We start from the raw sequence: 16,802 nt of genomic DNA, 5'->3' as shown, positions 1-16,802 counted from the left end.
GATGTCTCTTGACAGATAATAGATGTTATAGCTAGAACTATCATTTAAGGACACGCTGCGCCGATGGAGGGAGAGCCGAGTGAAAGTGCTGGCTGCTGCTGCTATTTGTTTCTGTTTTCCCGCCATGGCTGCAATGGAAATCGACACGGAGAAAAATCTTCAGAGAAAGCAATCCACTTACCAATCCCTGGTCACTATCTCCCGTTATCTCTTCCCATTCTTCTCTTGTTAAAAAAATAATACCAGAGGAGCTTCAAAGCTTCTTTTTGTTTTTTTGTTTTCTCAAAAGTGTTGCTAATACTGCAGGATGAGACATTTGAGATTCAAAATGAGACATACAGAGGTCAGCAATACAGTCAAATATACTTTGCTCGTCTTCACATGATGAGGACTCTGCTTTACTCTCTTGTTACCCATTGGAAACCCCATGTCCCTGGTATCTCTCTATCTTTCTTTTCCTTCTTTTTTTGTTGAATTGAAGTTAATTTTTGCATTTTTTGTTCGTTTAGGTGATTTGGGATTTGATTTGTTTTGTGTTTTGAGCTTAATTATGGTATTAAATGTTCTAATTTTGGAAGAGAGGGAGTATTAATTTCTGGAATAGTTACCTTTTAAGAGTAAAGTTGGGGTCTTTGCGGAGATCTTTTATGTAAGTGTCTTGTTATTTAGCTGATTGGCTGGTATGTAAGAGGGAATTTGTAAGTTATGGTGATATTTAAGGCTTAGGGTTTTAGCATTTGCGTTTCTTTTTTTCTTTGCCATTTCTTTTCTTTTCTTTTCTTTTATGGGTTTTTGTTGATTTAGTTCATACATAATTTGAAAATTGTGTCATTGGTTCTAGGATTTCAATGAAATTTGTTTGTTGTGAAGGTTTATGTTCGAGTTTGTGCACGTTAGGTCACTTTCTTGATGGGCACTGGCTAATTGTACATGGTGTTGATAAATTTTCTGGTTGGTTTGTTTTCCAAGTTTCTTCATTTCCCGCTTTTGTAAGGGTCTTGGATGTAGTTAGTTTGGATTTTTAATGATATGATATGATAACGCTAAATGGTTTTAAGTTGCATGGAGTAGTTTTTCTTAGCCAGCTTCTTTTTGTTGCAGTTTGTACAGTTTTGGAATTGGAAGAAGGCAAGGAATGCATCATTGTTGGAACCCTGTACAAGCACATGAAACTTAAACCTTGCATTCTTGATGAATACTCGAAGGAGGTACGTGGTTATTAATAATAATTTCATGATCTTATTATTTCTACTTTTTTCTTGAAATTGAGAAAAAAAAATTAGGTTGCTAAGGTGTTTGATTTTTTAAAAAAAACTTGAGTGCAATGTGCAGAGATCTGCATTGCCTCTTGTCAAGCCTCATAACTTCATGCATCCAGATGATCATTTGGTTTTGGAAGATGAAAGTGGAAGAGTTAAGCTTGGTGGCAGCGTGCTTTCACCTTCAGTATATGTCACAGGTATCTCTCATGCACGAGAAATAATGAACTCTTGTGAGATCGAATGCAGTTTGTTGGCAGATATTAGAGCAGCACAACTTCTTAATCTCTTTTTGGCAACAAATTGCTAAGGCCTGGTTGATCACTGTTCTTCTTGTCTTGCATTCATGCTTTTGTCAGGCATTTTCTGTTTGTGACATGAAAATCATTTGGTAATAATTCCATGATCCTCATACTTTTGTTTTTAAACATAAATATATGGTTGGACTGGAATTGTGTGGATGACTAAGTTAGGAATAGTTCTCGTGGAACTATTTGTTTTCTACAAGTTGATGAGCGATAATTTTTTAATATTTGCTTTTCACACATGTTGATTTTGTGGTGATGTGATGCATTTGATAGGTGTTGTTGTCGCTTTGCATGGAAAGGAAACTGATGCTGGTGACTTTATGGTGCTAGATGTCCTTGAAGCTGGTTTAGCACCACAGATAGAACCCCAACTTAAATCAAGTATGATATGAGTTATATTTCTGGCATCCATATTCATGATTTTTTTTTTTTTACCTGGATCAGATACATACATATCTTTCTATTTGTTGCTTATAAACGTCCCTATTCATTACATCCTTTTGAAGATGTATTCATCTGCATTGTCATCGATTTGCTTTGGATCTAATAAAAGCTTCATAGAATTGAAAGATAAATTTTAAATTTATTGGCAAACAAGTTGTATTTACAGAAGCATTTTGGAATTACTAAGTAGCATGGGGTTTTTGTTACAAGAAGTTTTAACATACGAGAAATACATTTGGGACTAGTTTCACCAATTATGACCTAAAAGATTAAAAAAGAAAACACAGTATAACTTAAAGATAAAAAAAAAAATGAGGATCAAAATCTTGTTATCCGTTGAATCCTTGAATGTGAATTTCAAGCTGCTTCCTTAGTAGATGAATCACTTATTGCCCATTTCAATAATGTAGACTTTGACCCTTCTTAAGTTTGATATTTGGATTCCATTTCCCATGTTATCTTTTTGGAGCTCACCTTTTATTTTTCTTTAAGTAAAATTGTCTTTTAGACTTAACACTTGTGTTTTCTGCTAGTATTGGTTTAAAGAATTCAATTCCAATTGTATACAGGAGAGGATAAGTATGTTGTTTTTATTTCTGGGGTGAATGCTGGGAGCAGCTTATCAAACCCTCTCCAATTTCAGCTTCTTGTGGATCATATAACAGGACATTTGGGAGATGAAAAGGTATTTGCAGTTTTTTTTTTTAAGGCTGGTCTGCTGCCTATCTTGCTTACTTGAAATTCTTAACTGAACAGGAACAGGGTATTGCTGCAGAGATAGTTCATGTTGTGATTGCAGGTAATTCCGTGGAAATTCCTCTTGGTCTTCTAAATGGACAGGTAAGAATTTTATACTTTTACTGTCTGCTTTATCCAGTTGCAGTTCCCAAGTTCTCTTTTTCAATTTTTGTTTTATCTTTCCATAAAATGCTTTGTGCTATTATCTTTGTATTTTTCTGCCTCTGTGAAATTGTGTAAAGTGAAAGCTAGTGCTCTGCTTAGATATAAGAGTAGCTTCCCTGATAGCAGCTATGCTATTTTTGCTACATTGATTAAACCTGAATGAAATATCGATAGCTGCAGAAGGAGAGAGAGACTATGCTAATTAGCTACTATAAGAATTAACAACCTATGTTGATAATTCGCTTTATGGGTTGAAATATTTAGTGGGATTTATTTTTTTTCAGAATTGAACATCCTACATTGTGTCATGTCACCTAAACAAGATAACCATCTTTTGTCCCCTGGTCATTTGGCAGAATTTGGCTTCGAAGGATCAGTCTAGGCTCTCTGAGCCAGTTCAAGAGCTGGATATTTTGTTGACTCAGGTTGTTTTTGTTATTTTGACTATTATATTTTAGTTACCTTTTGTTGTCCCATTTTGTCCTCCATTTGGATCTGCTTATCGTGATCACCTTGTTTAATACCTCTGTTTAGATTGCTGCAGGTGTGCCTGTGGATATCATGCCAGGATCCAATGATCCAGCGAACTTTTCTTTACCTCAACAGGTTTACCCTCTCTTTATCTTTTCCTTCTTTTGGGAATATATGTGCATCCTCACTTCAACTTACAAGATTTTTTTCTCTTTTCACTTCAGCCATTGAACAGATGGCTTTTCCCTGGATCCAGAGCTTATAACACTTTTAGGTCATGTACTAATCCTCATTGTTTTGAGCTTGATGGTGTCAGGTAAGAAATGAGTGCATAATTCAACAGCGAGCTGTGATAATTAGATGCATTTTGACAAAAAAAAATTTCTCTTGTCCTTTTCAGGATTCTTGGAACATCAGGTCAGAACATTGATGATCTTAAAAAATATTCGGAGGGAAAGGATGAGCTTGAATTTATGGAAAGGACGTTAAAGTGGAGGCATCTAGCACCAACAACACCTAACACACTCGGTAGAAACGCCTGCTATGCTATATATTTATGTTTTAACAGCATAAATTTTAGCAATTGATTTTGCATTTTTCTTATACAAGCTTGATTGTTTGGATTCAAACAAAGACATCAGGAATACTTGCAATTAAAATTCAACTTTTTTTTTTCATGAGCTCCAAGTTCAAGAATCCACTCTCAACAATGTTTTTCAGGATGCTATCCTTTCACTGATAGGGATCCTTTCCTGATTGAGAGCTGTCCTCATGTTTACTTTGTTGGTAACCAAGATAAATATGGAACTCGCATTTTAAAGGGTACTCTCTTATAATCTCCTACTTAACAAATAACGCAAAATAGATTGTGGTTGAATTTTCTCGCAGTTAAATTTAATCTTGAATTAATTGCAGGTTCAGAAGGGCAGTTGGTGAGACTTATTTCCATTCCTAAATTCTGTAATACTGGAATGGTGGTTGTGGTAAGTTTTTATATGTATTATATTTTTCCAGGGTCTGAAACAATTAAACCTGATCTTGTGTTACACAAGCTTTTATCATGCATGTTTACATGTGGATTCATGTCTTGCATTTTTTCTTTTCTGGATTTGTAGCACACGGAAGACCTCTTTCTGATTTACTCATCTTTTGTTTCTAAAATATATTTTTTCTTACAACAACAACGAGGCCTTGATCACAAACTATTTGTTGACTGGCTATTTGGATCCTTTACACCATTCAACTCGATAACAAACCATATCCCCACCAGCATCAAGAGGTTGAAAATCCCTCAACACCACTTCCATCCATGTTAAAATATTATTTCATTTAAGAGAGAAAATAGCGCTTCTGCTAAAATGAGAAGAAAAGGTAGTCTGTTGCTTGATGTTAGTGCCACTGGAAGATCTAATCATTTTAATAATGCAACCTGCATTCGAGGATAGTTAAGTCACTTTATCTTTGTTTGCTCAACAAAGTTTGTCGGAAAGATGAAAGCAACAGAGATGGATTCAGTGGGAGAATAAGGAATGTAAAATTGTCAGGGTTGCTCAGCTACTAACAATGTTAAAATGACTCTAGTTTACAAATGCGAAAGTAAATTACATTGTGCTCTGCTATAGTGCAGTCTTGGATTGCCATTCTTCTTAGCATGTTAAATTCTGGTTCATTTACGAAGTAGGAAAACTGACCAAAGAATGAGAAGAGAAATTGAGTGTTAGAAATTGGCGCTAGAATATAGTTTCATAACTTACTGTCATGAGATTGGGAGCACAAAATTTGTCCCTTTTCTCTTCCCGTCTGTTTTTTCTAAAATATCTATTTCTTTCCACAATATTTTCCAATAACTATAATTTCCATACGTTTTGCAGCTTAACCTGAGAAATCTGGAATGCCACACTCTTAGCTTTGGAACTCAATTCAGCTTATAAAAACACCACATGATGTATGACACTCTGTATTGCTTTAGGGTCTAGAACTGCTAGGACTTTTTCATTGCCTCGTCCGCTATATCTGAAGCCTTCATTGGAGTGGAGAAAGGTAAATTACTGCGATCAGTAGATTCATTGGACGATACATGATCATCGATAGGATGTGTATCTGCCAGCTGGTTCTTCATTGGTTCTCCAAAGGTAAATTATTCGTAATTTTGGTAGGCCTTCTTGTGAATTGTAAGGTCTTGTGTGTTTTAAAATGTAGTTCAGCTTTTTCTTAACTTGAAAATTGAATTACTCTTTGCGGGGTCAGAATGAAATGCTATTGGTAATGCCATGGTCTAAACTTTGTTGTTAATGTGATGTTCAAAAGAGATACGCTAATTAGCTTTGTTTTTTGATAGGGCTCCTTGTAGCTTCATAAACCCCACTCCCTCGTTGAGATTGAACTTAAAGCTGCTTAGTTCTAGTTGATCGTTAAACAGATTCTGAAGCCATGGACTCATAAAACGCCGCCTATCATTCAACTAGATGACCATTACACAGAAAGAAGCTAGTGGTCCATGAGCTCTTTTCTCTAAGCAGTTTGCCGATATAATGTTGCGGGCACAAGCGTTTTTATTTCTTTTCGCGTTGGCATGAATTATCCAAGAATCAACTTTATTTTCTTAGAGGAAATAATTGTTCCTGTTACGTCAAAGTAAACAAGCCCATTTTTCAAAACCCTAATCCTGAATTTACCAGGCCACGTATATGCTACTTGCAATTGTATCAGCAAGGAAATGGATGTAGCGCATTTCTGCTTGGAATCAATGTAAATCTTATCATATTCATGCACTAAGTCACATGACAATGCCAATTCCTATCATATTCATGCACTAAATCACATGACAATGCCAATTTAATGTTCCATTAACCCCATTATTCCCTCCTCTAACGGCTATATTTTCTATTTCAATTATTCAAATCATCCCTGTTTCTCAACGGTCCATTTCTCACATAACACCAAAGTCACTACCCTACAAAAGCAGCTCCTCCATATATGCACATTTCCCTTTCATCAAAATACATCCAGAGCCCTCTCTCTCTTCAAAATGGACGCTGCTAATGATAACTCTAGTAGGACTACAACAGTTCAACACATAACCAAGAAGTCTTCAGATGTTTTGCTAAGGAAATTTGCAGAAATGAGTGGTGACGACGACGACGCTAACGAGGCTAAGAAATTGGAGTTGGCAAGGGTGTTGAGAAGGAAGTCAAAAAGGAGGAGGACAAGAAGGGATATCGAAGGTGGCAACTCATGCGAAAGTCCATCGCACTATAATTCAAGTTCTACCTTAGTGGAGAGGAGGTCACTTCTTCCTCCAGTGACAAGAAATTCTGCACTGCTGAGGCAACTTGGGATTGGAAGGTCACAGCTTAAAGCAAGGGATATCAAGAACAAGTCAATCTTGGCTTCCATTAAAAAGGTAAGACATTATAATCATATTCATAATTCTCTAGCCATTCATCATTAGAGCAACATCTCCTTTCAGCCCGACATGTTTATTTCACTAATTACAATTTCTTGCGATGTAGACATGGCGCAAGACTTTAGAGGGAGCCTCAAAAGTACTCTTAGAGAAGCATTGCAGTAGACATAGGCGTTTGATCCACGATCTGGTGTAGACTGTGATAATACATCAGCAATATTATTCGTTTCCATGTGGACGTATAATCTAACACAGAGATCAGTTCATGGGCCCTCCAAAAATCACAGCATGCTAACTCCACAATCTCAAGAGTCTTCAAAAGTTCATTTGTCCTTGTCAACGCTTCTTCGTTCGATCCGTTGGCGAGTTCTTTGTTTCAATCACATGTGAATATATGAGCTAACCATCTCTAATCTCTGATTATATAATAAGGTGTTTTTCTAATTTAACTTTATATGTTTGATTGAGCTAATTTTATTCTTATATATACATTAATTTTTTAATTTAACATCTTAGTGAGGTTTTTAGACCAGTCTATAACGATTACTATGGGAAATGCACTTGATTTAGAAATTTAACACGTATTTAAACTTAAACTTATAATTACATGTAGATTACATAGCTGATTTTGATTTTGATGAGTTGGCTTGAAAATGTCATCCGAATAATAGATTATAAACAAAATATGTATTGAAATCAATTGTAAATATAATAATATATTAAAAAAATACTCTATTTTATAAAAACATATCATGCCATGTAATCTAAGTAATCACTTAGGATCGTAGTAGGTTTTGCTTGTAAATACTTTTTAAAAGTGTATTTGTTTTTAAAAAATTATTAAATTAATATTTTTTTAGTATTTTCAATAATTTTAATATATTTATATCAAAAATAAAAATTATTTTAATACATTTTAAAACTAGCTTTATAGTACTAAATTCACATTAAATACAATCCCTCACCAAACTATCATCTAGTTTGGCATGCAAAAGTATGGTTAAATTGCTAGTAGCTAGACATATATTAAAAGAAATTAAAAGAGATCTTTTTATTATTATTGTTCACCTACGTAAACTATATATATAACATTATGAATTATAATAATATTTTTTTAATTTTTAATTTAATCCTTAAATTTTTATTTTGCATGATCTAACTCTTTCAAGCCCATATTAGCATGCAATTACAAGTTTTTTTAAGAAGGGATGTTGAATTGAAAGACATAAAATTGAAATGAAAAAGACAAGTTGAATAAAAAATGAATTTAAAATTTATTTTAAAAGTTCATTTTCATTTTTTATTTTTTTGAACTATTAGGTAACCGGTTCTCTAATTTTTAAAAATTTAATTTTGATACTAAACTATTAAACGGTTGTGTTTAATGAATTTTTATAAGTAAATTCATTAAATATAATTGGATAAATAATCCATGTGACAAAAAAAAAAGAGCCCACCGTCACATGTCTCAGGCGTTGCCCTGCCCTTTTGTTTATCTCCTTCCCTTCTACTGATACAAACAGGAAAGCCGTAGTTGCCATGCCACCTTCTCAACCACACACGTCTTGCATCCTTGCTTTGGATGGTTGGGATTGCTTTGGCCATGTTATGCCAGCCACTCCTCTCCTCCTCCTCCACCTACTACTAGCCACCTCCTCATTGGACTGTTAAGTCTAGAAACTGCCATAAGAGTCCAAGTGAGACTTAGGTTTACACCATCCTGAGCTGCTGAGAATTTCTTGCTTAATGATTAAGGATCACGATGACATGCATCGAGTGCTAGGGCTTAACAAAAACCAGCCTAGTGATAATGATTTGTTAAATTGTGTTAGTGTTTTAAGATTCTAAAAAAATAAATGATAAAGGAAAGAAATGTGTTTGTTTTTCCTGTAAATATGTTTGCATCTCTAAAATGGTTATTTATAAACTTCTGGCAATGAATTTTAGTTTCATAAACTTAGAATATTTTTGTTTTTTTCTGCTGACTTCTTTTAATTTAATCTAATGTTATGTGGTATCCTTAGAGCTAATTTATATATTCGATAAAAATAAATAAATAAACAATCTAGATTTGGACTTCCAGTTCTTAGCAATGTCTACCAGTTCTTAGCAACACAGACCACCTCAGTTCTAAGTTTTGAAGGACTTGTGCTCCTTTGGCTTTTATTATTATTTCTATTGCTGTTGTCATCGTCATTACTGTACACTGTTATTTAACCAGGCCGGTGGGTAGGCTGGAATCCGGCGAACTTATCCTTTGCCCAGGCAAGGTGTCTGAAAAAGTCAGTCCAGACAGTTGCCTTTTTTTTTAATTTTTTTAAATGATACTTTTTAGATTAAAAAAATTATTATCCCATAGACTTATGATTAGAGTTTTGTTTTATGTGTATATTAAAATAATATTTTTTATATTTTAAAATTTATTTTTAAGGTTAAAACATCGAAGTAATATAAATTAATTTAAAATGAAAAATATTTTTTTTCGAAAAATAGTATTGAATAGTAAAAACAAACACGGCCCGAGTCTACGAGGATGGTTTAATAAATATCTTATTATATAATGGAATAATAATAAACACAACAAAAGGAAAAAAAAATTAAAAGAGAAAAATACTAAAGAGATTGTCAACTTTCTTCCCTGTAACTCTCTCTTTCGTCTTAACTAGCCAAAAAGTCCAGATCTTTCTCCACCCCACCCCCCCCCCCCCCCCCCCCCCCCCCCCCATCTGCTGAAGTCAGAATTCCGTACTCTTCAATCTCTGTCTCTCACTCTGCAACATGATCCATCAATTTTTTGTAGTTTCTTTTTTCTTGGAGTAATACAATCTCACTGTTCTATTTAAGTTGGCTCGTTTTGATCCCTTTCTTTTGTGGTTTCTCTCTCAAAGTTCCAATCTTCACTGCCCAGATCTTGAATTCTCTCAATCCATGCAATATCAAGGCCAAAATCTTTAAAGGGTCGGTTTATTTTTTGATTAAAAAAGTGGGTTTTGTTTTGTTTCTCAATAGGAAATGAGGGATGTTGTCGTGGCTAAAAAGGATAGCAATGGCTTGTTGGAGACCGGTGAGGCGATATGCACGTATGAGCAAGGATGAAATTTTAAATGATGATGATGATTCTGCTACTCCTGACTCTCTTTTATGGTCTAGAGACCTTGAGAAACACTCTTTTGGAGAGTTCTCTTTTGCTGTGGTTCAAGCCAATGAGGTTATTGAAGATCATAGTCAAGTAGAGACTGGTCGTGATGCTACTTTTATTGGTGTTTATGATGGTCATGGTGGACCTGATGCGTCTCGGTTCATATCTGACCATTTGTTCTTAAATCTCATGAGTGAGTGTTTTTTTTTCACTGGTTGTTTGTTATTTTTCTTAGGTTTGTTCATGTGCTTAGGTGTTGAGTTGAATTTGACTTTCGTGGTATGATTTGTGGTTTTATGTATGGTGTTAATGTAAATGGATTTTGTATGCTTTAGAACAAGTTTGGATTGTTTATGTTAGTTTCATTGACTTTTTTAAATGAAATTGACTTTTACGAGGTTTGGTTGGGCGAATTTGTTAACCTTTGTATTTGGTGCTAATCTGAAAGGAATTTGTACTTCTCTTTGATACAATTTTGGTGGGTTCTCTACGAATTTGATTGTTGGTTTTTTTGGGAGACGAATTGATTTCTTTTAAGTGTTGCTGCCAACGTCAACTACTTCTGGTGTTTCTTTACATTAGTTTTTGGGATCAAGTTTAGTATTTGGAGGCAAGATTTTGGAGATCTATGGTAAGAATGGTTTTCATATTACGGTTATGTGGATGGATGCTTCTTCAGGACAACCTGCTGTTTTGAACATGTCCCCCTCTCTGGTTGCTTGATCTACTAGATAATGGTGTGATTACCGAAATGGAACATAATCCGTTGTTCTGTAGTTGCTCGTGCACCCTTTGTTCGTTTTCAGGGAAAGAATTACATAAAGGGAAGTATTTACTAACAGTATAGTAACTCTTATGGCTGGTGTTTCAATAAATGTTTTTCCAGGCAACGTTCTCTATGTGATGAGCCTTGATCAATTATTAATTTGCAGGGCACGCTAGAGAAAGAGGAACCATCTCTGAAGATATCCTTAGAAGTGCCTTCTCTGCAACTGAGGATGGGTTTCTTACTCTTGTCCGTAGGTCATGTGGAATAAAACCGTTGATTGCAGCAGTTGGATCTTGTTGTTTGGTTGGAGTTATCTGGAGGGGGATGCTATATGTTGCTAATCTCGGTGATTCTCGAGCTGTAATTGGTTCTCTAGGTAGGTCAAGTAAGGTAGTTGCTGAGCAGTTGACCAGGGATCATAATGCTAGTATGGAAGAGGTTAGACAAGAACTCAAGTCCTTGCATCCAGATGATTCACATATTGTTGTTATGAAGCGTGGAGTATGGCGTATCAAAGGCATCATTCAGGTTTGTTTCGATTCTTATGATACCAACTGCGTTCTCGCATGGAATCTATGATTAGATTAGTATTCAGGGTCTCTCCAGTTTGTTGTCGCTTAAGGTTGTTTTTCAATCTGGAAAATTTCCTTGCTTCATTAAGCAAGTGGGTAGAAATTTTGGTGTTTATAATTTATCACTTGTCTGGCTAAGGGTTTTACATTTTTTTTACATAATGCAGTATAACAATGCTAGAAAAGTCGGCTCTTTTTTTAAATTATCTTCAATTGCATTCATAAACAATTCTGGTTCATGCTTACTTCACTAATGATTCTGAAATATTTTGGGAAAATGATAAAGAGATGCTGGAATATACAAGTTTGTAGTTCTTATCTTCGTCAAAATCCCTCCCCTCCCTCCCTCCCCTTTTCAGTTTTCCAGCAAATCATTTTCTGTGGATTATCCTGATTCACACAGCATCAGGTATTTTTTATATGATACTCATCTATATTATTATTCCAAATAAATTGACTGGCAAAAATTTTTAAAGCTCTGTAGGATAAGGTTTCCCTAGTAGATTTCTAGGCTGTATAGTCTTTAAAAGTGTTAAATGTCCTTAAATTGCGTTGCATGTTGAAAACCAATATAAGATGATTAGGAATCCATCTATGCGGTATTTTCTTGAAACCATACATTTACCTAGTTCATCACACTTGGAGGAAAAATACTTGATTAACTGATCTTTGCAAGTGGAGGTTTGCCACTTGGAAGCATCCTCATAACAAGACAAAATCTAAATACGGTAGCCTCTTTGTGGAATTCTTATTCTGAGGAGCTGTGGAATAAAAGAGCAATATTCAAATGTTGTTGGCTGAATTTTCTTTAATCATTTTACTATCATATGAGATGAAATTCAACCTTTCAGAGCATATATGTTGCGTGTGTATCATACATGCTAAGTTCATTGTACAAGCTACCTATGATAAGAGAACTGGTTTATTCAAATTTATTTTATCTCAAAGTTAAAATGATTTTCAATTGCCTGTTAGATTTTTTCTGTTTTTCCCATGCATATCAGTCAGTTTTTTTCCAATTATTAATGAGTTATATTTCCTGTTGGTTTCTCCTGATGAATTGTTTAGGTTTCTAGATCTATAGGTGATGCATACTTGAAGCGGCCCGAGTTTTCTCTTGATCCTTCTTTTCCACGATTGCACCTCCCTGAACCCATTCGCCGGCCCGTGCTAGCATCAGAACCATCCATGTATACAAGGGTTTTAGGACCCAATGATAAATTTGTCATATTTGCATCTGATGGACTGTGGGAACAACTAACAAACCAGGAGGCAGTTGAGATTGTGTGCAATAATCCACGAGCTGTATGCATTTAGCTCCCAGCTCATTTCTTTTTGACCTTCTTAACTTCAAGTCACTGATATTTTCCTCCTATTATCTTTAAATGTCAGGGAATTGCTAGGAAACTAGTCAAAACAGCTCTAAATGTGGCAGCAAGGAAGAGGGAGATGAGGTATGATGATCTTAAGAAGGTTGATAGGGGGGTCAGGCGTTTTTTTCATGATGATATAACAGTAGTTGTGATCTTTATAGACCATGAGTTGCTAGGGAATAGTACATCAGCACCAGAGATGTCAGTACGAGGGTTTAACGACACTGTTGGACCCTCAAATTTTAACATTCTTCAAGGAATTGATGCAAATGCCCGGTCCACTATATAAACTAGCATCATTTGAATTGTGCAGTCTAGTCAAAGAAGAGTAAACTTGGCAAGTTTCTGTTGTCGTTCCTTTTCTTTTTCCTTTTCTTTTTTGCCACATTTTACTATATTAGTTTTGTTCCCTCCCCTTTCTCTTTTCCAAGTTTTTGTGGGCCGTTGAGCCTAATTTCTTTCACTCTGATACTATGCTCATGTTGAGAATTCTTATGAGGGGAAGCTACAGATTTTTGGATTTAACATGTGGACTCAGTATACATCTGAAATTTGTACTATTCATACGCCATGTTCATTAAAAAAGAGTGCTCATCCGGTTAATTTCCATTGATTCTATTGATGCAGTAGGTCAACCTAATGGAGTGATTCGTAATATTTCGAGCAAACAATAATGAATGATTATAAAGCATGATCTGAGGACAATAATTAAGAGTGAAGTTTATGATTCTCCAGGCCTACCTTTATAGTTTTTACAACTCTACTACCAGCCAACGTTCAAGCTTTCAGGGCATTTCCAGTATTCAGGTTCTGCGTGCAAATGAAGGTCTGACCATAATCCACCGGTGCTGCAATGGCTCCTCCTGGCATGGTTGTGTGGTTTCCAATTTATTCTATGTATTGACAAGGAGTCGTGCCAGTAAATATTTTATACCGAAATAGCTTTCATTTCAAGAGCACAGATCTTGCTAGCATCGCACTCTTGTTGGACCATCCACAATCGTGTCTTAAGAGATGCTACAGAAACGCCCATTGTTTATGGGCACTACTACTCTTGCTGGGTTTATTTATATTAGCATATCATCAACACGTTCTATACTCAAAGTCGAAGCATGTGATGTTTCATATAAAACTCAGAAGGACTTCATAGTGACCAGAAATGGCTAAGTTGATTCGCTTTCTCAGAATAACAGTTTCTACTCCTCGCCGAGCCTCGAGCAGGCTTCAACGTATCATCAGCAACATCCTGCTTGTTTTGTGTGTATCATTATTCACTCAACACGCAAGCATTGTTGGCAGATGAACCAGAAAGTAAATAACAAAACCACCAAAAAATCTCATCCTCCAAAGGAAACGATGCAAGAACTGCGTTGCTAGTACGCATGAATATGAATACAAGTACTGGTTTTATTTAATAAAAATTTCTTAAAGAAACAATAAAATAATGAATCTGAAATTAACCCAAACCAAATCAGTTACATTACACAACTCTTCTACAAATCCAATAACAAATTAAATAATCGAATCTTAAATTTGATCCACTCAACCTCATTTTTGTTGTCCAGACATTGACGGAGCAAAACACAAAAAAGAAAAAAAGAGAGAGAGAGAGTGAAAGAGGTGACGAAATGCAGAAGATAACTTTGCAACCACTTGATTAGAAGCCTTCTGTAATACAAAGTGTATATAGTATGTATTTGTCCAAGAGCCTCTTGCTTTGCATGATTAAAAGCACTTCCTGTGGACAATTGATGGCCCGGACTCATCATACTCAGCCTTTGCAATCCACATCTGCACTCAAAAGAAAGTAAATTTCTCCAATCAGATTGGAAAAGCACAGTACAAGAGTCAAGTGCTTGAATCCTGATTATGGTAGATCAAGAACTCGGATACAAACTTCTGACAACATTGCGTCTCTTTGAAGCTTGGCTATCATTCTAGTTACTCCTTCCAATCATCACATAAAGATTCATGTTCTTAAGCATGTAACGTATAATAACACTAAACAATACTGCTAAAGCATAACATTGAAGATACCAAAACGAGTAGAATAGGTTAGAGTTCAATTCTGTTTGCAGCTCAAATCTAATAAATAGACACAGTACCTGCTGGAAGGTGCTGAGGGATGCCAAAATGGAACCTCCTATCCAGACACTGTACTTCCTTTCAGGTGGTGCAACCACCTTAATCTTCATGCTACTGGGAGCTAATGCTGTAATTTCCTTGCTCATCCTATCCGCAATGCCTGGGAACATGGTAGAACCACCACTGAGGACAATATTGCCATAGAGATCCTTCCTAATATCGACATCACACTTCATGATAGAATTGTATGTTGTTTCATGTATGCCAGCAGCTTCCATTCCTATCATGGATGGTTGGAAGAGGACTTCAGGACAACGGAAACGTTCAGCTCCAATAGTGATAACCTGCCCATCTGGCAGCTCATAGCTCTTCTCAACAGATGAGCTGGTCTTTGCCGTCTCTAGCTCTTGTTCATAATCAAGAGCAATGTAAGCTAGTTTTTCCTTCATGTCCCTTACAATTTCACGCTCTGCTGTGGTTGTGAAAGAGTAGCCACGCTCAGTCAAGATTTTCATGAGGGCATCAGTGAGATCACGACCTGCCAGGTCAAGACGCAGAATGGCATGTGGGAGGGCATAGCCTTCATAGATGGGAACTGTGTGACTCACACCATCTCCAGAGTCCAGAACAATACCTAGCCAAAACACATAGATCATGAAAAATGTTATTTCACCTAATTTATCTCTACAATTAAAGATCCCTAATGTAAACCACCAAGCTGGATTACCTACATGCTTGTCAAAGACAGTTCTTTGGTTTTCATGATCATGATCCCTGTATATATCATATAAAATTCCCCAAAACCAAATGTGATTATGACCAAGGGTGAAAAATAGATCGTGTTAACTTACAAATTAGAAACATTGAGGTTTGAGAAGTTATCCAAGACATTCCATTTTTTTTTATCATGATCTACATAAATTTCTTTCCTGAAATTTATTTTTTCAACCAATCACCAAAATTCCGCCTCATTCCGAAAACTTCCAATGCAACAAGCAAATAACAATATTTTTTTCCGTTCATCAGTTTGAACATAAAAGCAAATAGAGGATGGACCACTCACCAGTTGTACGACCACTGGCATAGAGGGAAAGGACAGCCTGGATAGCAACATACATTGCAGGAGTGTTGAAGGTCTCAAACATGATCTGGGTCATTTTCTCACGATTGGCTTTGGGATTAAGAGGAGCTTCTGTAAGGAGAACCGGATGCTCTTCAGGAGCCACACGGAGCTCATTGTAGAAGGTGTGATGCCAAATCTTCTCCATATCATCCCAGTTGCTAACGATACCATGCTCAATTGGGTATTTCAAAGTCAAAATACCTCTCTTTGATTGAGCCTCATCGCCAACATAGGCATCTTTTTGACCCATGCCAACCATCACTCCAGTGTGGCGCGGGCGACCCACGATGCTTGGAAAAACAGCCCTTGGTGCATCATCCCCAGCAAACCCAGCCTGAGATTTCCAGTCCAAATCAGTAATCACAACCAATATCACTGTAAGAATCAAAACTTTAAAATCAAAAGTATATCACAAATTCACAAACAAATCTAGCTAAATACCTTGACCATTCCGGTACCATTGTCGCAAACAAGAGGCTGAATATCCTCACTCTCTGCCATTTCCTCTCACCTGCCACGTTCAAAATGCCACCTTACATTAAAATGCTATACAAATAGGGAATCACCACAATTTAATGCACGATTTTGACAAAAGAGCATGATGATCCCAATGGAAAGAAAAATAAAAGGATCCCATTTCCTTTTTACAAATTATAATCAAAATCTGAATGTTCATTTTGTAAAATCACATCAAAGATCAAAACTTTAGCAATGCTAAATCACAAAATAAAATTAACCCACATTTAAAGATCAAATCTTTTAATGGATTGACACAATGATGTTATAATCTGAGCTAAACCCGGATCAGAAAGATGAAGAATTTTGAAATTCAAACAGCATACCGTTCAGAAAACTGAATTGTTCTTCGTGTTTCTTTCTTCCTTCGCTGTGTGTGAGCGTTCGTTCAAGGTACCCGCCCTCTTGTTTTAAAAAAGGGGAAGATGTGAAAT

The 16,802-nt window shown here is 35.9% G+C and overlaps 4 protein-coding genes across 6 annotated transcripts; 3 read left to right on the top strand and 1 right to left on the bottom strand.

Moving 5' to 3' along the window:
- Positions 1–79: 79 nt before the first annotated feature.
- Positions 80–5,677, top strand: LOC105131769 (DNA polymerase delta small subunit-like). 3 transcript variants are annotated; one of them, XM_011034910.1, is made up of 14 exons: positions 80–190; positions 307–436; positions 1,102–1,208; positions 1,333–1,459; positions 1,841–1,948; positions 2,581–2,696; positions 2,774–2,851; positions 3,271–3,339; positions 3,449–3,520; positions 3,610–3,701; positions 3,786–3,913; positions 4,106–4,207; positions 4,301–4,368; positions 5,257–5,677. In XM_011034910.1, exons 1-14 carry the CDS (start codon positions 125–127, stop codon positions 5,314–5,316), a joined length of 1,323 nt encoding a protein of 440 aa, XP_011033212.1. In that variant the 5' UTR covers positions 80–124; the 3' UTR covers positions 5,317–5,677. The 3 variants fall into 3 exon arrangements, with proteins under 3 accessions (XP_011033212.1, XP_011033211.1, XP_011033213.1); XM_011034909.1 differs by having other exon boundaries at positions 2,768–2,851; XM_011034911.1 differs by lacking the exon at positions 5,257–5,677 and adding an exon at positions 4,814–5,233 and having other exon boundaries at positions 2,768–2,851.
- On the top strand, positions 5,430–7,245 carry LOC105131771 (uncharacterized). The gene is made up of 3 exons (XM_011034913.1): positions 5,430–5,517; positions 5,724–6,788; positions 6,898–7,245. Exons 2-3 carry the CDS (start codon positions 6,414–6,416, stop codon positions 6,985–6,987), a joined length of 465 nt encoding a protein of 154 aa, XP_011033215.1. The 5' UTR covers positions 5,430–5,517; positions 5,724–6,413; the 3' UTR covers positions 6,988–7,245.
- A 2,131-nt stretch (positions 7,246–9,376) lies between these two features.
- LOC105131768 (Protein phosphatase 2C family protein) lies at positions 9,377–13,253 on the top strand. The gene is made up of 4 exons (XM_011034908.1): positions 9,377–10,123; positions 10,863–11,227; positions 12,340–12,576; positions 12,664–13,253. Exons 1-4 carry the CDS (start codon positions 9,811–9,813, stop codon positions 12,931–12,933), a joined length of 1,185 nt encoding a protein of 394 aa, XP_011033210.1. The 5' UTR covers positions 9,377–9,810; the 3' UTR covers positions 12,934–13,253.
- A 776-nt stretch (positions 13,254–14,029) lies between these two features.
- ACT11 (actin-11) lies at positions 14,030–16,802 on the bottom strand. Its single transcript, XM_011034907.1, has 5 exons — positions 16,695–16,802; positions 16,294–16,363; positions 15,793–16,186; positions 14,750–15,363; positions 14,030–14,435 (listed from the first exon to the last, which is right to left on the bottom strand). Exons 2-5 carry the CDS (start codon positions 16,351–16,353, stop codon positions 14,370–14,372), a joined length of 1,134 nt encoding a protein of 377 aa, XP_011033209.1. The 5' UTR covers positions 16,354–16,363; positions 16,695–16,802; the 3' UTR covers positions 14,030–14,369.

Source organism: Populus euphratica, unplaced genomic scaffold (genome assembly GCF_000495115.2).
Source record: "Populus euphratica unplaced genomic scaffold, PopEup_1.0 scaffold101.1, whole genome shotgun sequence".
NCBI classification, from domain to species: Eukaryota; Viridiplantae; Streptophyta; class Magnoliopsida; order Malpighiales; family Salicaceae; genus Populus; species Populus euphratica.
The sequence above is the reverse complement of the archived record's forward strand: the minus strand, read 5'-3'. Positions and strand labels throughout refer to the sequence as shown.